This window comes from Uranotaenia lowii, chromosome 3 (assembly GCF_029784155.1).
Source record: "Uranotaenia lowii strain MFRU-FL chromosome 3, ASM2978415v1, whole genome shotgun sequence".
NCBI classification, from domain to species: Eukaryota; Metazoa; Arthropoda; class Insecta; order Diptera; family Culicidae; genus Uranotaenia; species Uranotaenia lowii.
Genome location: NC_073693.1, coordinates 185,706,487 through 185,729,059, shown reverse-complemented (window position 1 = coordinate 185,729,059; position 22,573 = coordinate 185,706,487). Strand labels below are relative to the sequence as shown.

Here is a 22,573-nt window from a genome sequence, read left to right as displayed (position 1 = left end):
ACACATAGTAGTCGGAACTCTAGTACATTTTTTTTCTTCTCCATAAGTTCGTTATTTTTTTTATTTTTACCCGATTATTAAAAACATTTTCTTTCAATTACAATTTGAATTCATATTTAGTTATATTGGTTTAAAATATCTATTCGTTCTCATAAGTTGTTTCGCCTTCATTTAATAATTTCCGCCGTAATATCTCTCGTCCTCACATTTCTCGATCAGCATACGTCACCGGAACGGTTGTTCCGAAAACCTTTTGAAGATGATCCGTTATTTCCCAAGACCGGAAGATCTAAACGAGGAAGAAGTAAACTATGAATTAGTCATTAGGAATCAAGCAGAGTCGGTGATGAGATTAGATTTGTGCGGCAAGCAAAGGCGTTTGCGAAAATTATTTCATGATGATAGAAAAGAAAAAACAGACTACGCTTCTGGGGTAAATATTACCGATGAGGCACCCCACATAGAGGGGAGGATTGAAAATCTAAAAAAATCTTTAGACAAGAAAGTCGAAGCTAAATATGAATCGAGGGTCCTACATTATTGGATGAGAGTGAATCGTTCAGTTACCCTGAACGAGGAACAGGATTCAATGAAATCTAGTCTTCTGGACAAAATAGAGAAATTGATATCCGTTTACAGATTAGGAAGCAACTCGGTAGAAAAAGAACAAGAGAAAGGACAGGAGGAAACCGAGGGGGCAACAGGTCCACTTAATAAAGAATCGATGACGAAAGCGTGGAGGCCTCGGGAACAACATCAGGTTGAGCATCCTTGGGAACTCAAACAACACCATGACTTAGGGCCAAAAGATCACATCAACACCAGAACAGGTACCAAGAAAAAACTCATAGAGCAACCAGGAGGGGAAATACTAACACGTCAAGAATTCGACCAGATGTGGCAGGTAAATAGTAGGAAACTGCAAGAATCATTCGAGCGGGAAGTACACTCCTTAAAGAAAAGTCTTGAGGAGAAAGACGAGCTTATTTCTCATTTGTACAAAGCAAATGCAGAGAAAGCTCATCGAAGCGCACATAAAACCCGCCAACCAAATCATGGGTCAGGGTCAGAATCCGAAAGTGAAACTTTTGGGGTACATAAAAGGCCATTGAACAGACCGGGGGTCAGAAGTCAATCGTCAGACAGTTCTTTGGATAGGAACAGCGCTAGAAACTACCGAACTCCTTTCCAACAAACCAGACGTAGTTTAGAGTCGTCAGGATCCGCTTTGCTCAGAGACGAGCATGCCTACTCCGCGTACAGATACCGCCGAGAACATATTGGTAGGGTCGAAAAGTGGAAGCTTCGTTTCAACGGAGATGCGAAAGCGATGTCTGTCGAAAATTTCTTATACAAAATCAATAAACTAGCAGAACGAGAGGGCGTTCCAAAGCAGTCGGTTCTCAGGGACATCCATATGCTGTTGGAAGGCACAGCAGCAGACTGGTTTTTCACCTATGTGGATGATCTGAACACATGGGAGGTTTTCCAACAGAAAATAACTCACCGTTTTGGTAATCCAAATATGGATAAAGGAATTAAAGATAAAATTCAAGATCGGAAACAACTTAGAGGGGAGACTTTCGTGGCTTTCGTTTCAGAAATCGAGAAGTTGGAACGGATGCTATCCCGACCACTCTCGAGGAGGGAAAAATTTGAGACAATCTGGAAAAACATGCGTCCGCAGTACCTTTCCAGACTTTCGACTATTCGAGTCAAGGATCTAGATCATCTGATGATCTTGAACCATCGAATAGACGCTACCAATCTCCAACTCCAAAGCCATATATCGGAACACCCTAACCGTAGATGGGTCAACAACATTGAAGTAGACGATTTCGACGATTATGAGTATCTGTCAGGCGAACCCTTGACGGTGAACGCAATTCGAGGACCATCTACACAAACACCTACTTACGGAACAAATCAAACGTACAGGGAAAATATGCCAAATCGTTCAAATTTCAGAAACCAGCAAACTCCGCAACATCAGAACAACACTCCGAAACAGGATACAAATCCCCAAAATCAAAGGCAACATTTTAGAAACACTCCATTCAATACGCCTACAGGCAGTCGGGTAGACGATCATACCAGTAATCCACAGTATGTAGATCGAAGGCCTAACGGACGCAGTGAAGAACGACCAGCTCATTCCGCGGGTTGTTGGAACTGTAAAGGCGAGGATCATACCTGGAGACAGTGTACGAGGCCGCGAGTCATATTTTGTTTTGGATGCGGGAATCTGGGAAGAACATTGAGAACGTGTGAGAGATGCCCAAGGACATCACAGACTCGCACAGTCAATAACATCCAGGGAAACGAGTAGAAGGGTGTGAGCGGGGGATAGCTAACACTCTGCAACCGAAAAGCGTTCCCACTAATCTCAATCCAAGAAACTACGACCCTTTTTCACAAATTTACCATATCAGAATAAATTCAAAAAAATGCCCTCACATCAAAATAAAAGTTTTCGATACTGAAATTGAAGCTCTCCTGGACTCGGGTGCAGGAATCAGTATTTTAAACTCGGTTGAACTTGTAGAAAAATACGGCCTTAAGGTTCAACCAGCGAACTATCAAGTATCCACGGCAGACGGGACTAAATATAAATGTCTGGGCTACATTAACATACCTTTCTCATACAAAGGCCACACAAAAGTTGTGCCCACGATTATCGTTCCGGAAATCTCCAGGAAACTGATCCTAGGGGCAGACTTTTGGGATTCGTTCAAAATTAGACCGATGATCGACTTAGGACACGGTCTCGAAGAGTTAGAAATTACAGAGGAACAGGCAGAACCACTTTGCTTTGCGATTGAACCAATTCACAACCTTCCAAAAATAGAGGATCAGGAAGAAGACGATACCTTAGACATACCGATTTATGAGGGACCAACAGATTCGACACCGGACCCAGAGGGAATTGAAACCGAACACGAACTATCTTTCGAGGACAGAAAACGACTCACGAGTATCATCAAAAACTTCGAGTTAACATCAACAGGAAATCTAGGAAAAACCCACCTGATAGAGCATGAGATAATTTTAAAAGAGGGGGCAGTTCTAAAAAATCCGCCTATGTACCGATGCTCGCCTTACATGCAGGATGCGATCAAAGCGGAAGTGGAGAGGTTTAAAAAATTAGATGCTATTGAAGAATGTTTTAGCGAGTGGACCAATCCGTTGGTACCAGTCCTAAAAAAGAACGGGAAGGTGAGGGTATGCCTTGACTCTCGGAAGCTTAACAAGTTGACCGTTAAGGACTCCTTTCCTATGAGGAATATGCAGGACATCTTCTGCCGTCTAGGGAAAGCCAAGTTCTTTTCGGTGATTGATCTAAAGGATGCCTACTTCCAAATCCCGTTGAAAGAGAGCAGTAGGAATTTCACCGCCTTCCGAACGCCCGAAGGGGTCTGGAGATTCAAGGTTCTCCCATTCGGAATCCAAAACGCATCCTTTAGCATGCAGCGGCTTATGGCGAGGGCATTAGGTTTCGACTTGGAACCTAACGTCTTCGTCTACCTCGATGACATAGTCATTGCTTCTAGTACGTTCGAAGAACATTTAAAGTTGTTGGAAGAAGTTGCAAAAAGGCTAAGATTCGCGAAACTAACAATTTCATTAGAGAAATCTAGATTCTGCAGAAAACAAGTAGTATATCTAGGTTACTTGCTGAACGAGTCAGGAGTGGCCATAGACACTACTCGCATACAACCAATTCTCGACTACGCGCAACCGAAAAATCAAGAGGACATAAGACGACTTTTAGGATTAGCAGGATTTTACCAAAAATTTATAAAAAATTATAGCAAAATCACTGCACCTATCACCGATCTCCTTTCGAAAGAACACAAAAAGATGACATGGACGAAAGAAGCTGAAGAAGCTTTCAGGGAGCTTAAATCCGTTTTAACATCGGCACCGATTCTAGGGAATCCAGACTTTTCGAAAATCTTCACTATAGAGTCTGATGCGTCCGATAGAGCGGTAGGGGCAGCACTGGTCCAGGAACAAGAGGGATCAACAAGAATTATTTCATATTTTAGTAAAAAACTAAACCGCACACAAAGGCGTTACTCCGCTGTGGAGAAAGAATGCCTTGGGGTGTTATTAGCCATTCAGCATTTCCGCCATTACGTGGAGGGCGTGAAATTTCGGGTTATAACGGACGCTAGGAGCCTTTTATGGCTGTTCAATATGGGTACCGAAACCGGTAATGCCAAATTGCTCCGTTGGGCATTGAGAATTCAGGCCTATGATTTCGACCTGGAATACCGAAAGGGCAAAGCCAACATTACCGCCGACTGTCTTTCGAGATCAATACCAATAGAGTGTATTTCGATAACAGCAATAGACGTTGAACAGGATCAGCTAATGGAACAAATTCGTTTACACCCAAGCAGATACCCAAACTACCGAATTATAGACGGAATTCTCTATCGTTACGTAACGACCAAGTCCAAACTTCAAGACCCTAGATTCGATTGGAAATGTGTCCCTAAAACCGCGGAAATAACTGGAATCATCAAGCTTATACACGAAAAGGCGCATTTCGGCATCGAGAAAACTCTCGCCGCAGTGAAGGAAAAATTCTACTGGGCCAACATGAATAACGACGTAAAAAAATTCTGCCGAGAATGCCTAACCTGCCAGGTGAGCAAGTCAGGCAACTTGAATATAACACCGCCAATGGGATCGCAAAAGCCAGCAGAGCACCCTTGGCAATTCGTTACGTTAGACTACATTGGTCCTCTACCACCCTCAGGGAAAAACCGCAACACCTGCCTTCTGGTGGCTACGGACGTCTTCACGAAATTTGTCATGGTACAACCGTTCAGGGAAGCCAAAGCCCATTCGTTAGTCGAATTCGTCGAAAACAACATTTTTCATTTGTTTGGAGTACCCGAAATTGTGCTAACTGACAACGGCTCACAATTTATTTCCATATCCTTCAAAACATTACTGGACACCTACAACGTATCACACTGGCTCACGCCAGCGTACCATCCACAGGTAAACAATACCGAAAGGGTCAACCGAGTGATCGTGACGGCGATTCGAGCAACGTTAAAAAAAGCACACTCCCATTGGGCGGACAACTTGCAATCTATTGCCAGCGCGATCCGCGACGCGGTTCACGTTTCCACGAAATACAGTCCATATTTCATCATGTTCGGTAGGAACAGGATTTCGGACGGAAGTGAATACGCCACGATGAGAGAAATGCAACAAGCACCAGAAACAAATCCGAAATCACAGGCGGAGAGAACAGACTCGCTATTCCAGCAGGTGAGAGAAAATTTAAAACACGCCTACGACAAACACGCAAAGACATACAATCTCCGTTCTAACACCAACTATCCGAAGTACGAAGTGGGAGAAAATGTCTTAAAGCACACATTCGACCTTTCAGATAAAGGCAAAGGTTTTTGCAAAAAACTAGCTCCGAAATACGAGCAGGCGGTTATAAGAAAAGTACTTGGAACAAACACCTACGAACTTGAGGATGACAGTGGAAAGCGCCTCGGAGTGTTCCACAGTACAAACCTTAAACGCCTACACACAAACAACAACAAAACCTAACATAATGATATTTTTTCAGCTATGCATCTTTTAAGAGACCAGTAACAAAAAAACAAACCGATCCAGGGAACATTTTCAGTTTCGAAGGACTCGCGAGGATAGACTGGGTTCGATCCGAGCTGAGGGAACCGAAACAATTTTCAAAATAAGAGTTTGTCAACAACAGAAAACTCTTCCAGAAGTTGTTTTTTTTTTTCAACAGAATGAAAGACGACTAAAATTTTTCCCCAGCTATGTAGCATCGACTATTCGACGATAAACCGACAGGGACTAACAATTTCGATGGACTCGCGAAAGACACAATTTATCTAAGCTGAGGGTACCGGAATCTAAGACGCAAAGTAACCAGAGCAACTTTCGAGCGCGGGAAGGCACCTTTCGTCTAACGGGAAAAAACCCCTAAAATCGGGCTGAACCGATGCGCATTTGTAAATAGTAATATTAGTAGTGTTATTTTCCTAATTTCCTTTTCATTACTTTCTAAAATAAGTCTTATAATAGGTTAAAAAAAATCAAAACAAACTCACAGTTTCCTTTGAGAGAATCCGGTAGGCGGCCTTTTTCAGCTTTGGGCGACGAAAGGATCATTCCCGCGAAACCCGGACAGCAGTTCAGATCCCGTGAACATTTTGGAAGCGGAACCAACATCATCCAGGGACTCTCCTTTCGAAGCCTCTATGGTTCATCCTGAGACCGCCGCTATTGAGGATATCCTTCACATCGCCGAAATTTTCCACCTGCAAAATTGAAGAAAACACTTTACTAGCCATTAATTAACATACTTACCTGCTCGATACGATATCAAATATTGTTGCTGTTCCGTTGTCGCCGTTCCGTCCAACATCTACTTTGGGAACACCACCGCACCACGTCCTCCTGGCCATGGAATTTATCCAGGGGTTCCGTACGATCGTCAGGAATATCGCGCTGTAAGGAAACAAACAAAACATACCTTGAAACTGTTAGCCGGAACAAAGAACCAATTTCACCGTCCTTACCGAACAAGATGAACAATACCGGGCACCGGATGCTCCTTCCTCGGCAGACGACCGCCGTTTATGGACCGCAGATCCACCGGAACAATCATTTCTCCAGGAACCATCGGAATCTCCACTCTATCCAGTACACGCGTCGAACTTTTTTCGGGTTTGTTTTGATTTCGTTTGACGTTTAAAGTTGTGGTTGCCAGTTTGATTGAATAATGTCGGAATGCGTGTCGGAGTCCACGGAGGTGGATTCTGATGTATGAATGTTTGCTGAATGGAATAAGATTTATGAATGAGTTAATTGTAGATTTAGGTGATACTTCAGAATCTCAGGAGAGAATTATTTTCGAATGAGTTCTGTTTTTAAGAGTGGACTCCCTGTAAGAATAAAGGAACAGGTTTACTTGTGGAAACAAACAGGGAGAAAATTCGGTTTTTTTTCGTTTAAGAGGAATGTTCAACTATCCGTTTTCTCGCCAAAGGTAGGGGTAGGATATTTTGCTCAAACCTCGGAGTTCGTTTTTAAAAGGGAGCATTTACATTCCTTTATCGGTGCAACCAGGTGTGGGAGCAAATGCAACCAGACGTTTTCAGCCAGCAGTGGTGATACTTTAGGTTATAAATGCAGCAAATTTAGGTAGTTTTTTTTTGTACGGAAGGGGTGGCCACAACTACTGGGCGTCAACCGGAATCGAAACAACCTTTTGAAAACTTCTTTGCTTTTGTTCAAATCATCTCTCATTCACCAAATCAATAGTTTCAGGCAGCTTTGTTGTTTTAATCTTGTATATTTCATATTCCTTTAATAGTTGATAGTTGTAAATATTTTTTTCCTTCCTCATAGTTTAGTGTAAACTTCCTGGAGTATTTTTTTTTTTATTTTAAACGGTTTTTGTAGCAAGTAGCAAAGATTTTTGTTTTGAATCTAAAGCTTACTTATTGTTTTTTCTCTTTTTCTGGTTTTTTTTTTAGATAGTAGTTGTAAATATTTTTTTTTTCATTTCCTATTTCATTTTCCTTTTAGTCATTTTATTTTTTTTCTTCTCTTGTTAGTTTTACATCGGTGGTAAATAAGTTTGTGGGTTTTAGTTTTCACTTTTTGAACTAATTTCGCGATTTTCGCTGGAGACCGGAGACTCACGTCGTTGATGGTCAGTGACAGGCCCTTTTAGGAGCTCCTGTAAATAGCGAGGAGTTATTAAGTTAACGCTGAATCCATATGACCCCGAAAATCAATAACTTAGTTCAAACTGACAAAAACGAACCTACGAAAAATTTGATTGACTTTGAACCTTCGATTCAAGCCAATCAAATTTTTCGTAACTTTAGCACGGAATGATGTAACGGGTACATCAAATCGAAACAATTTATTCATAATTTGCTAAATATACTTAAACCAATTGAAGAATTCATTCATTTTAATTACTTAAATAAATAAGCCTTATCTTAATGTAACAATAATTTATATTAATATTCAAATACATATGCCAATAGAAATTTCGCCGTAATTAAAATAATTAAAAACAAGAACGAAACAAACACCCATTACCATATGAAGCACCACCCCAAATGAACAATCATCAATCATTAACACATCTGAGTGACCGACACAATTCTGGCGGCAAGCACGTGACTCTAGATGCTATCTTCTGTAGGCCACCGACCACTTTCTTATTTTGGCGTCAGGTGAATGACCTCTTTCGGGGGCTTTTGTGCACTTATTTTGGCAGAGCAAAAGTTGGGCCTCTATTTTCGGGTTCAGAAGGGGAAGACGAGGACTACTCGAAGAATTCGCGAATTGGGATTTAATTGTTTGACTTCGCGATTAGACTCGTTCGTATCGGGTAGTTCCGGTTGCGAAGTCAAGCTAGATCAGGTCGATCAGCGGACGATTGAGACTCCAAGCTCACTTACGTCCGGTGATTAGTAGAGTCAGGATCAATTAGTGTTCTTTTACTTAGGTTCGACAGTCGGTGTCAGGAAAACTAAAGGGCAGCTTAGGGAAGTGCAGTGCAAAAAGTGGTGCATTTGACTAATAGCCACAGATACGCACACCCGCCGCAGCTTCCATCATAGAGGAAGGACACCGGGCCGGTCGCGAACCACCGCGGGGTCCCGCAACAACAACTCCCGCCAGTTTCGCCACCACCACCCAGCCACATTGAAACGCGGCGCCACAGCCGTTTGCATCACGAGGGGCCGACAGCAAGCGGGTTGGCAGCTGACAGACGTACCAACATTCGCCGAACGTTTCACCCAGCCAAACCGAAACCGAATTCGACCAAGCTTCCAGCGGGCCACACTGCATAGCTGCGCAAATGCTATGCGGTGACCGGCCGAACAAAAAAGGTTCTAATCGCCCCGTCTTAGCTACCTGCATAGCCCTCGACCAGCAAACATCCGCCGGGAGAGCGATAGGTAGCCGCAAAGGAGCGACTGAACGTGACGAGACAAACATAAAGTCCCGCCAACAGCTAGCAGTTCGACTTTTACCGTCTCTTTTAAGCCGGATAAATAAAGTGTTTTTCACACTTTCTGGCGGAAAAATCAAGTTTTTCGGACTGGCGAGCCGACGAAAGTAGCCTTTTCACCACCCACGAGGTGGAAAAATCGAAAAAGTAAATGGAAATCGAATGATTTTCCAAAGCAAAATCGCTAAGTAATTTAGCAACAACCAAGCATCTCCACCAAAAATGCACTGCTAGATAGAAATTCGAATAGAGGGAAAATAGTTTAGGCCTAAACAGTATCATGTAAACACAACACGACACACATGAAAATACAATAAAACGAACTAATTATTGTAAGCGAAATGCGAATTTTTTAACTATGATAGTCTGATTGGGATAACTGGAAAGGGAGTCACACGCTGTTTGTTGTTCGAGATTTATTTTCGTTTCTTTGCTGCGGAGATTGGCCGCGAATCCAATCGATTTCTGTCTCTGTTGATCCAGGTAAGGGGTTTGGTCTCGTCCGGTGATTAGCGCCCCTAGCTTGCTTTCGTAACGAACAGCTAACTCTCTTTTCCACGGATTTCTCCCGGGTTTTGTCTCGACTTCGGGGCGGCCCTTAAGGGTCGAAGTACGGATCCCTCTTTAGAGTCCCTTCCGCTTCTTTCCCAAAATCGGGAATCAAAAGGAACTCGCGACCGAGTCTCATCAGCTGGGCAAGATAAGAAAGGGTAGGTGGTCTTCCAAACGGAAGTGGCGCTTAAGCCACCTACTTAAAACCGGAAGCGTGTCGGGCCTCTCGTTATAAACTACAGCATCGTGCAGAAGGCAACCGGCGCGAGGGACGCATGGGAGCGACTCCAGAGGGCGTTTCAAGATAATGGTCTTCTTCGAAGGTGTGGTTTGCTTGATCGTTTGACATCGGTGAAGCTGGAGCAGCATGGTTCCGTTGAAGACTACGTGGACGAACTGGTGACAACGGCGAATAATCTTAGCGAGATCGGATTTGAGGTGAACGACCAATGGCTTGAGTCATTGCTACTCAAGGAGCTCCGATCATATTACATTCCAATGATTATGGGACTCTAAGCATCTGGGATCGAACTAACGGCCGACGTTATCAAGGTGAAGGTTTTACACGATGTCAGGTGGCCGATAAATGGCGCTCAAATCAAAGAAGCACTTTTCACGAAGCAGAAGCAAAGGCGACCGAAGAGCTGCGTTGGATTCAAGAGAGAAAAACGGTGATTTTCTTGCGGAGATCTTGACCATATCGCTACTGATTGTCCTCAGCAGTGTAGTGAATAGAATTGAGCCAATAAATAAAATAAAAAGATTTACTAATAAGTAAGTATCGAAAAGGATAAAAATAGTACATTCCTTGCTTGCACCTTGTTTATCCACATTTAAGTTAAAAATTTATCAAATTTGAGAAAATAATTTATTTTTAGTCCAAAAATGATTGAAAAATCGTTAGCGTGCAAGTGTGACACGAAACACAAACATGAAAAGAAAAGAAAAAAAAAGAAAAAATCATTCTGTTGATTAAATTTGGGATGGAAGGACGTTAGGTTTTTTATGCAATTGTTTTGTGTAAAGTTTGTATTAGATTTAAGTGAATTTCCTCGAAATCGACATCGAGGGTTACGACATGTACCATTTGTTGTTTATTGCTGTGCACCAACAAAGTTCCAACAAGTCCATGTTGAGACCTGTTTTGTCTCGTGCTCCTAGAGATTTTCATTACATTCTGACTAAACCCAAGCCCATATTCCACATCGTCACGTTAACACTTTTTTGCTCGAGGAACGAATTCATCACTTATCCCAGACTTTGGATGATTTGCTTGAGCAAAAAAGTGTTAACGTGACGATGTGGAATATGGGCTTGGGTTTAGTCAGAATGTAATGAAAATCTCTAGGAGCACGAGACAAAACAGGTCTCAACATGGACTTGTTGGAACTTTGTTGGTGCACAGCAATAAACAACAAATGGTACATGTCGTAACCCTCGATGTCGATTTCGAGGAAATTCACTTAAATCTAATACAAACTTTACACAAAACAAGGTGCAAGCAAGGAATGTACTATTTTTATCCTTTTCGATACTTACTTATTAGTAAATCTTTTTATTTTATTTATTGGCTCAATTCTATTCACTACATTGTGAAGCAAAGCAACAAAACGAAATCGAAGAAAGCTCTGGTTGCTATGTTGGCCGTTCGAAAAGGTTATGATCAAGACTGGTTTTTCAATTCGGCAGCAAGTTGTCACGGGACGAGGAGCACAGCGAACTTCAAGAGGTTGGAGACTTACGAACAATCGGTGGACACGGCGAACAACCAAAGCAAGATTTTAGTCGCCAAAGGGTTGGTGAATCTCGAACTAGCAGAAGGACCAATCGAAATTCGAGATGTGGTGCTTGTTCCCGATTTGGCAATCAATCTTCTTTCAATCGGCAAGATTTGCAAGAAAGGGCTACTTTCGTCATGCGAGGACGAATTCGTTGCTCTGTCTCGTACGATTCAAGAAGCACTTTGGTGGAAGCAACTTTTGAAGGAGATTGACACTCAACACGTGATCCAGATTTTCTACGATAATCAATCCGCTATTTGTTTGGCGCAAAATGAAGGATATAGCCCAAAAACCAAGCACGTGGATACCGGCGATGTCAAGCTGCAGTACATTCCGTCCGACCAGCAACCGGCCGATGGCTTCACGAAGGTTCTACCAAGGCAAACATTCGAAGCGTTCCGGAAACTGTTAGGAGTATCCAATTAGGGAGAAGTGTTGAAACCAAGTAGTCTAGGGTAATTGGATATCCTTGGTTACCCTAAGTAGCCATGGGTATAACAAACAGAAAATAAATTTTTACTTGTTCTTCAGACTTTGACCAGAACACACGTTTTTCCTTTAACTCTCAAATATTAGTATAGTTTTCGGATGAATTATAAAACTTTTATAAACGTCTAACAAAAAATCTCCATTTTATTTTACCCAAAAATAATACCAACATTCATATACAGAAACTGTAACCTTTGTTTTGAAAAAAAAAAATCTAGCTCTAGGATGAGGGTGATGACGATGAAGAGAAAGTTTGTCGTTGAACAAGCTCTCGGAAGATACCATTCTCCAATGTCATCAATTCTCGATAATTACCGTGTTCAACGATTTTCCCCTGCTGCAGCACGGCAATGTTGGTAGCATTGCGTATGGTACTTAATCGATGAGCTATTGTGAGTACGGTTCGATTCTTTGTTAAATGTTCGAGCGCATTTTGAATAAGCTCCTCGGAAACGGCGTCCAACGCACTCGTCGCTTCATCGAGGATGAGGATTTTCGGATTCTAAAACCGCAATTATTAATTTTCAATGTTAATTAGAAGGAAGTCAATGATACTTACTCTTATAATTGCTCTAGCGATTGCAACCCGCTGTTTCTGTCCTCCACTTAGCATGATTCCTCGCTGTCCTACCAATGTATTCAATCCGTCGGGAAAATCTTTGATAAACTCGTAAACGTGTGCTTCTCGCACAACTCGATCGAAATCAGCCTCAGATATGTTATCACCTAAGTTCAATCCGTATAGGATGTTTTCACGAATGGTTCCACTAAAGAGGACAGGTTCCTGAAAAAAAAAACAAAATACAGTTTGAAGTTATCAATGATACCATTAAAATGATAATACCTGATTGACTGCTCCTATATACTTCCGAAGTGATAAAGGGTTGAGTTGTTTAAGATCTAGCCCATCCAGAGATATACTTCCTCCTTGAGGGTCATATAATCTGAAAATTAAAAATATATTTAAACATTTGGAACAGACCTTGATACTTTTTTCATAAGGTAACCTCAATAATAATGCAGCTAGCGTTGACTTCCCGGAACCACTCCTGCCAACCACGGCCGTTGATGTTCCCGGTTCGATTCGTAGATTCAGGCTACTCAGCACCGGTAAATCCGGTCGGGAAGGATAGCTAAAAGCAACCTTGTTGAATGCGATTTCTCCACGTGGTGCCGCGTCCAATACAGTTCCTCCTTCCACTGGGATGGTATGTTTTCGGTCGATTATTTCCCACAGCCTCGAAGCCGAACCGACACCTTTGTTGAGTTCCGTATAAAAATTGCTCAATCCTCCTATCGATATGGCAGTGTAACCGGCGTACAGAATAAATGAGGTAAGGCCACCAACGGTCATTTCGCTGTTGCTGACCATGGTTCCTCCGTAATAGAGGACCGATAGGATTATTATATTCCCAGAGAGACCAGTCTGAAAAAGTTTTTTACATGCACATTAAACTGGCTTGAATTAGACATTCAAAACTACAGTTTTTTATCTTTAGGTATTTTACTACTTATTTTGAACCAACTAATCCATTTAAACGACATTTCTGCACGGAAATTTGAACCGAAAATGGACTCATCGCCTTTCCTTCCCGAACAGAAACTCCAAAAAAATTAATGGAACTAATGTGTCAAATATGGTAGAAATGAATGAGACAAAAAAAAAAATATGTTCACTTACAGATTCCCGATAAATTTAAGCTGATTTGCTTAGGAATAAGCGAATCTATGCGAGCAGGTGGAAATTCAAACGACGACGGTAATACTGAACGATGTTTTTTAGGATCCGGCAAGGACTGCATCCATCACTGATTTGGACGAACCCTTAGTGAATAATTTTTCTCTTATATTGAAAACATTATTATTTAACCGCTGTGTTGAGTTTTATAGCTTTCGAAAAATTTCTCGAGGAGCCCAGGCAGCTTTACGTTACTAATTACGATTGGAACCATTGTCTCCATCGGTTAAAAAAATAGTACACGGACCTGCAGTTCTTGCGAAATGTTCACTCCCCATAGAAATGATGACAGAAGAGATTCGAGAGCGCAGAAACAAATGTGTTAGGAATTATCGTGAACATCATTCAAGAAAATTAAATCGCCTGGCGGGCATACAAGATGTATTTCGAAGGTTAAAGCTAACTTCAGATCTTTTTTAACTAGTTCTAGGCATACTTCGTCTTCTTTTACCAACAAGCCAAAACATGTGAGCATCATGGAAATTCAAGAATCTTGCGTCCTCCATTTTTCTTTTTAACATCTCTGTTACGTTGAAATATGCACATATGAAATATGCAGTACCGCCAAAGATACTGCAACAAGAGGAGAAATAAAGCGTGGAGTTCCCTACCAAACGCTCCATATGATTAATGTACCATAACTTTAAATATATAAAAATCATACATGACAAGCGTCTAAAATCGTAAATCGTATCGTCGACAGGACATATTCTGCGCTGATTCAGAACCGTACATATAAAGTTAGCAGGAGCCAAGCTTATGCTGTTTTGATGTCGGAATCTGCAACCGAAGTTACTGAAGCAGATATGTTATTTCCCACATCCTGAAGCTACAGCACACTTCACTAAATCAGTACACGACAGCTACAGCACACTTCACAATTTTTAACACCTTTGCAGTTATTTTCAACTGGATTCGATACTGGTCCTTCCTTATTTAGACTTTTTTCTTCCTCAGTTAGAACGACTTTTTCACGGAGAGAACATTTTTGACGTCCGCGCTAGTCAACGCCTACTCGAACCTTTTTCATATAGTTCACTCAGATGCAAAAGCTCTCAAACTTATCGTCCGAGTCGCGTACAGCTTGTGTCAACTCGGATAACGAGTGGAGCACGATCAGCGAAAGAGGAATACACTCGGAAGCCGAACTGAAAACAGTGTTGTTTTCTCCCGGCTCTTTGTTGTATGGGACAAGCCGACCAACCATGCAAATGACTTCAAAATGCATAAAACATTGAATTCTGGTGATATATCGAATAAATTTTTTTTTTTATCAAATTTATCATCAACCAGAAATTTATAGTTGAATTCATCATATTTACAGTTAAATGTGAGAGGTCAATCATAAATGTAAGTTGAATCTATAATATTTATAGTAGAATGCTTGAATAATTAAAAAAAAAACAAGCGTCTTTTTTTTTCGTGAAAAATCGACTTCAAAATTTTAAAAATTACGTAAGGGGTAACAATCAGGGGTGTCAGGTGTCCTGATTTATCAGGATTTGTCCTGATTTTTGAGAGACCGTCCTGATTTTTCAAAAACGCTTGAATTGTCCTGATTTTCGAAAAATGACCCTCAAAATGTCCTGATTTGTCCTGATTTTTAAAAAATATCCGAATCATAACTAAATTTAATGTTAAATGATGAGAACATCAAACAAATCTTAAATAAAATAGTTTAACCAGTTGAACCAATGAGATTCTTTGATTCAAATTACATTAAAATGAGGTTTTTCGATATTAACTGCAGGCCAGCCAAGGTTATTCTCGCTTTAGTTGCATAAATCGAGGCGTCTTCAGCACCTATATTTCGCCTTTAGTTAGGCAATCTAAGCAGAACTGCATTTTGTTTTCAGCAATTTGGGGGTGTTCTGAAAAATCCTGATTTTTTCTTCGCGGTGTCCTGATTTTTGACAAAACGACCTGGCACCTCTGGTAACAATCGTCGTGGAATAATCGAATTTGCACACGCCATTTGTGTAATGTATGGGCTCAAATCCCAGAAAGTCGATTTTTGACAAAATAACTATTTTGAGATAACACCAGATTTTGATGTTTTATGCATTTTTAAGTCATTTGGCTTCGAAATTAAAATTTCAATTTTTCCGGTTTCCTTTGGTCTTCCCTTTTTTGATTTTTGAGGGTAAAAAACGAAATTTTGAGCGCTTTGATACACCCTTAAATAAAGTCCGATTGAGTTGAAATTTTGCACAGGTCAGTGTTTTTGGCCAATCTCTAAAATGTATATGATCGAAATTAGACATGACCTATTTGGCTGCCACCCTAGTACACATACTAAGTACTAAGTGTACATCTTCAAAGATGTAATGGCTAATATCTTACAAATGACTGCTAAAACCACAAGTCTACTGAAAGGCGTGACTGAGATTCGATCTCATGAGTGTCGGCTTGGAAAGGCTTGACCGCTAACCTCTAGGAAACGGTCGGCGGACTGTCAAATTGAAACTACGGAATTATCACAGCAAGCTTTAAAACTTTTTTGAACAAAAAGTCACTTTCAGGACACATTTTTACATTTTTAAAGTTGACAAAAATTTTGTTTCGAATGAATACTATTAAAGTAACCATAGCTTGCTTAGTTTTATAAACCAACCGATTTCTTTTTTTCAAAATCATCCGCTATGTGGGTGGAAATCTTTCCAGTTTCAGTTAAGGTGGCAGTCAACGACTTAAAATCCACAGATTTTTTAATAAATGTTTACCAAACTATGTTTAAGATCTCAAATTTCATAGATTCCATCAATTTCAGAACTTTTTTCTAAAATAAATCTTTAACTTTGGTTATAAGATGTGTTTCATTAAAATGTTACAAAATTGATAATTTATGAACCTCTGTCACTTCACTAACATCGACTATCGGAAGAAAGTGACTAGAGTCCTGTGACGGTACGGTACCCTCGAATATGAAAAAAAAATTTAAAAAAAATCTAGTTTCTAGCTTACCATTCCATAAAAGGTCGCTCGTGCTTTTGTTTCCCGATAACCAATGTTTAAAGCGTCTATCAGATGGTTTCTGAATAGCTGGTTCTCGTATTTTTCTTTGCAGAACATTTTCACGGTTTTAACATTGCCTAATCGTTCCTCACCGATTTTCATCACGTCGGCATACTTGTCCATCAGTTCCTTTGTTATATTACGAACGTAGCGCCCGTAGACGATGGCCATTCCCGCCACGCAGGGAACAATGCACAGTCCGACGAGGGCCAAGTGGGGTGATGTATAAACCATCATACCGGTGCCGGCGAGAATCATAGCCGTAGATCGCAACCCATCGGAAAGATTCATGCTGAGAGAATTTCCCACGAGATAAGTGTCCGACGAAAGTCGATTGACCAGTTCTCCCGTGCCCTTCTGGTCGAACCATCCGGCTTCCTGATTCAACATCGATTTATACACCTTTGAACGGATGTCACGGGTTATTCGCAGGGCTATCAGAAGAAGTTTTAATTAGGCTTGTATTATGTCTATTCCAATTGGGTACTCACAAGCATTGCTAAACAGATAAACCCTGCCAAAATTTGCTAGTCCGCCCAACAGGAAAATGCCACCCAGCAGCAGACAAAATTGATCCAATTTTTCCTTAGCTATTCCTGCCTCGCCGGAAGTTGAATATATTACGTCCAAAATCTTTCCTAGACCAAACGGCACCGACATTGTGATGGCTGAAGAAATCACAAGACATCCGATTCCGCCTAAAATTTTCAAAATAACAATTTAGCGAAATAAAAATCTGCTGGGGTCAATCATAACAACTAACCTGCTATGTTCCATCGTTCTGGCTTAGCAAAGTCTAGCAACCGCTTTACATCCGTTCCTTTGAGGCGAACCTTGGTTGGCTGAGCTGAACCATCAACAGGTGTCGTTGCCTGAAGCCCGGCGGAGGTTGTACTGAAACTTCTGCGCTGCAGTATTCTTTTGCATTGTATAAAATCTACGGCACCACTTTTCTGCTGGTTCCAATTCAAAAAGCATCGTCTTTGATAGTGGAGAATGCTACCGGTGTTGTGACGTAACCAACTCGTTCCTTGGCTTCTGGGCGGAACTACCGTTCGAGAGATCTCCGTCAAATAGCGGTGGCACGTAGTCCTCCACAAGTTGCTAATCATGGTACCGACGACTCAACAACTTTCTAATTCAACCATAGTTGGGATAGGACACTTTACGGGGAGAAAATATTTTCGCGTTATGTTTTAAACGGGATATCAACAAACGGCGATAACAAAACAGACTTCACGAGGTGGTGCACGCAATGTTTTGATCCGTCAGCTGGGCACACGACAGTGGGTGGAGAAAGTTGATCTGAGTTTTGCATGAGTGTGTGTGATGGACACAAATTTCATGTTCGAGAAGCTTTCGTTCTCAGAGAGCGAAAAAGCTTCTGAATTCAAGTATGTTTTGTCTATACCCATATGAATAACCATGCGTCTCCTTGAGGTAACGCTGCATAAAAATACGATTTTTTATATCTTTATTTGAGACGGCTCATACCGTTAAGTTTTAAGGAGCCAAACTCGTTTTAAGTTTTTCTTCAATGGTCTGCAAAAGAGAAAAGAATGATAGGAATGGGAAATACGAAAATAAAAATAATTATAGACGTAGATCGATATATTTAAGAAAAAGGTAGATTTCGAACATGTAGTCCAAGTCTTTCACAGCCAGCACGTCCCTCACTGTAACGATGGGTGGTTTTCTCGGGCCCGAAGGCAGTCTATAAAATTCGTTCTGGCAACAAGATGGACCTCACGCGACCAAATTGCTGCCAGCAATATCAAAAACGATAGAGTACCGCGTCTAAGGAATAATGATTCGACATGAGACGGGAAATACGAAAATTTACAATGAAAATCAAGTTTCATTAATCACTGTTATTTAGGCTTTTGCTGTTAATGCTAGCCGGTTCAACTGTACTCGAAGTTAACTCTTGGGTTTGAACTCTCAAGTCACAACAACCATTGGCTCGGATGACATAACGTTGCCGACTGAGCTATGGGCAGGTCTTCAAATAATGAATTCATGAGATCTTTAATTTCATTTCTGATGCTCCCTTGAACAAGAGATAAATAATACTTCCTTATGAGTCATAAGTTATGACAATTTGACACTCCTTGCTAAAAACCGATTTGAATTTATAGTTTGGGAAACCTTGTAACGTAACCCACACATAATTTTCTTCGACTTTGAATACCGTAAATACAAACGAATGCAGCGGAATATCGCCTGAGAAACATATTTGCGTTATGTTACAACAAAGTTTCCAAAACTATTTAATTATGTATGTAAATATGTAAATATAATTTAACCGAATTCTAACGAATTTATTGTGGCTAGATTTTCTTTCAAGTCCTTGATTTTTCGGATTTAAAAAAACAACCAGAACAAGTTATGTTTTTGCGAATACCTTTAATTTTATTTCAAATTTATACAGGTTACATCAAGACACTCGGCAAACGCGCTTCTCATTGAATGCTATTGTTGTAATAGTGATATATACTCTTGCTTCAAATAGTTTATCGATAGAGCGTGGTTGGTTGCAGTAAAAATAATATGCAATTCTTAATCTCTGATACCTAAAACTTTTTAAATATTGATCAACTATCTCACATGTTTTCACGGTACAGATTTTCTGTGAATTTGTTTGCTTTTGTTTCGTTATATTGTGGTAGTTGATAACAACGCAACGTACATTACATATGTAGGTATCTTTAATGTCTTCCGCGCCCAATTCTTTACTCGCAACTTGATAATTGTGTAATATTTATACCTACATAAACTATTTTATTTCATGTTATATACCTTTCCTCCATGTTCGTTATCCATGATACGTGAGACACGAGGTGTTGCTTAACATTAACTGCCACGTTGTTTTTACTTATTGCTATTACAAAACTAACTTTGATGTGTTTTTCATGTATGCTTCGAATCAATGAATAGCTGTGTAAGATTGTTGATTCGCTAACAATTGGGTGGCGCGAATCGTCGTCTTGTTTTTGTTTTTTAATAGACTTAGGTAGCATTACGAACGTAGGAAAAAAACAAACTGTACACAACGCTCTTAAAGCGCAAATAATTTGAAATTAGAATTTCAGTGTATAGGAATATGGTATATAAAGAGAAGAAAACCTTATTCTATTGCAAAAAAAAATTGATGATCCTCAAAGTGAATGCGTAAGCTGAATTTCTGTGAGTTGATGTTATAAACTAACTGGTGATTGAGTGTGGTTGATATAATTCTGCAGTTGTTCTTATGTTTCATTCCGGAGTGTAGTACTATGGAGTTAAATCTAAAAACACTCTTGCTCGATTACGATCATTCCTAATAAGTTACATGTTACTTTAAGAGTAGGTTTAATAATAGGAGTAATAATGATAATATAATTAATCATTGAACTTGATATTAAAATTAAAATCTTTTCGTCAAAGATGCAAGGGAAGCATTTGCGCCATCGAATTTCGTACAGTTCCGAATCCCTGCTTTAAAAGTGTGTCTGTGTCCTGTGTCTGTTTGCATATGGAAACATAACGATGTCGTTTCACTGGCTCGAGAAAGTTGAAATAGAAAAAAGTCTAAGAGGAATTGATATCGCCGTATCCACAATCCCGTCAACGGTATTCTACTTCTTGATTTTTCTCCGCACAATCGATCCTATCCCGTTTGAGTTGGAATGTTGTCCTGTTTGTGTATTTGCTGTCCATAAAAGCAATCAAATTGTTAACAAAGCTCCGATAGTGTTATAAAAAAAAAGAGAAGACAAGCCAAAGTGACTAGAGCATACTGTTGATTGGTTTTTTAAGCCTTTTTAAATTTCTATGGTTCCCTTTTTATACCTGATTGATTTCACTTAACAGTTCAGAAGAACTTTTATTGTTTATAAATTCACAAAATTAAACAACTTTTCTCATACTCTGAATAGGTAATTATTTGTTTCCTTCAAAATCGAATTTGTGTTCGTTTAGGCATATGTATGGTTTGCTGTTAGATAGGTTGTATCATCGTTTCAGTTTCGCTTAGGCACTGCTTTGGTCCTCATTGGAGGAGACACGTGACAAGGATCTTTGTTTTTGTTGTGGTATCACAGTAAGGGATTTTGGTATTTTGGACAGCAACTGGGCGGCTTGGTTGTCCATTAGGATTGATCCGCCACTGGTACTGCCAGCGGGAAGTTTTTGAGAGGTCGATGAGGATGAGGACGACGAGGAGCCACTGGTGGGAGCACCTGCATTGGCAGCAGCTGCGGCGGCTGCAGCAACCATGGCACTCAGTTGCGGATGGTTGGCCAGATTACTCAAAAATTGGCTGTTACTTTTCATAAACTGGTCAAGCTGTGAGGGACCCGAGTGCAGGGAGGGTGTGTTCGCAGCCGCAGCAGAAGATACATTGGACTGGGATTGTTGATTTTGCTGCTGTTGTTGTTGTTGCTGTAGTTGCAGCTGCTGTAGGTTTGAAAACACATTTGTACTATTGGGCAAAGATATTGGTTTGCTAGTACCAGTACTCACATTCATATCGATGCTGTTTTTGAACGTTTCTTTTAGATCTTTAAGATCTTTTAGACTCTTCAGCGTGTTGGCAATGAGACTTGTGGTAGGTGGCAGTGTGTTGGTGCTATTGGGTTTGCGGGTTTTGATCAATTGTTGCAGTTCACTGCTAGGACCGTTAGTTTTAGCTGCAGTGCTAGTAGTTGATGTACTAGCAGATGTGTTGCCATTATTAGATATCGGAATAAGAGAGTTCTGCTCGAGAATTTGATTCGGTATTTGTAGTTTGGAAGATCCTAGTGGTCCATCTGTTTGTTTGGCCGGTGAAGGTTTGAGAGTGTTTATATTCGGTGGCGATTGTTGTGGGAACCGTTTTTGATGTTGCTGGATTTGTTGTTGTAACATTTGCTGCTGTTGTTGCAGCAATTTTTCACGTCTCAATATACACATGCGATTATAATCGTTGATAGAGATATGGTAAGGTTTTCCACCGGACATTACTTGTACCAACTTTGGAAGCCTTCGCCCGTCAGCAGTTTGGTATAGTGGTCCCGATTTTATCGACTCAGCACTTCCTGGAGTGATCGGGATCAGCGTCGGACGCCACGGTTTCAAAGTTTCTCGACGTTCTGCTTCCGTTAAAGTATCAGGTAGCTTGATAATCTCCCTTGTACCACCGGAAGCGATTGATTTTTTATGAAGCTGCGGTTGCAGCAACGATTGTTGGGGTTGGGTTTGGGGTTGCAACAAGGATTGTTGGGCCTGTACAGGTTGACTTGACTGTGTTGTTGAAGTTTGAGATTTAGATGCAGCTGGAATTGTAGTAATTGTAACGTTTTGTTTTGCATTGATACTTATTAGCTCTGGAGGTACAAGGTTAGTGGGTTTTGCTACTGACACACTTGCTGTTTCATCCAATTTCATAACTTTATTGCTTACAGCTGAATCACAAGAAGCCGTAGAAGTTTTACTTTTAGTGTCGGTTGATAATTTTCGCTTTTGTGAGGTGGATGATTCCCCTGTCGACAGACCAGCAACCAAATGTGGATTATTGGACTTCAAAAGACTGACAGGTTCTGTCGTTGATTTTGTTTTTGATTTTGCAGTTGCTGTAATGGTGATAGGAGCATTACCAAGTTGTTGCAACAGAATACTTTTATCGAGAACTGTCGCCGCCGGAGGTGTTGGAACGTTGTCGAACGACCGAAGCCTATTCTGAACTGCTTCAGAATATGTGGCTGCATTTGATTTGGCCTGTGGCGACAGGATTAAATCACCATTGCGAAAATATTTCTCCAGCAATATCAGATGGCGCAAGAAGCTTGACTGATTCCCGTAGGGTTTTTGTAAATCTTCCCACATAGCTCTGGTTGAATCGTCGTACTGCATCGTTGTAGTAACCTTGCTCCATCCTTCTGGCGTACGCGCAGTTGCCGAGCTGAACGGAATGTTAATGTGTATACCCAACTCTTC

General features: G+C 40.7%; 2 protein-coding genes across 2 annotated transcripts; both read right to left on the bottom strand.

Annotated features, from left to right (window-relative positions):
* Positions 1-12,062: 12,062 nt before the first annotated feature.
* Positions 12,063-17,899, bottom strand: LOC129756670 (ATP-binding cassette sub-family B member 10, mitochondrial). The gene is made up of 7 exons (XM_055753598.1): positions 17,382-17,899; positions 17,110-17,316; positions 16,568-17,052; positions 12,873-13,291; positions 12,710-12,809; positions 12,425-12,649; positions 12,063-12,367 (listed from the first exon to the last, which is right to left on the bottom strand). Exons 1-7 carry the CDS (start codon positions 17,728-17,730, stop codon positions 12,086-12,088), a joined length of 2,067 nt encoding a protein of 688 aa, XP_055609573.1. The 5' UTR covers positions 17,731-17,899; the 3' UTR covers positions 12,063-12,085.
* Positions 17,900-19,004: 1,105 nt separating this feature from the next.
* Positions 19,005-22,567, bottom strand: LOC129751413 (probable serine/threonine-protein kinase dyrk2). Its single transcript, XM_055746905.1, has 2 exons — positions 21,122-22,567; positions 19,005-21,055 (listed from the first exon to the last, which is right to left on the bottom strand). Exons 1-2 carry the CDS (start codon positions 22,487-22,489, stop codon positions 20,630-20,632), a joined length of 1,794 nt encoding a protein of 597 aa, XP_055602880.1. The 5' UTR covers positions 22,490-22,567; the 3' UTR covers positions 19,005-20,629.
* Positions 22,568-22,573: the final 6 nt, after the last annotated feature.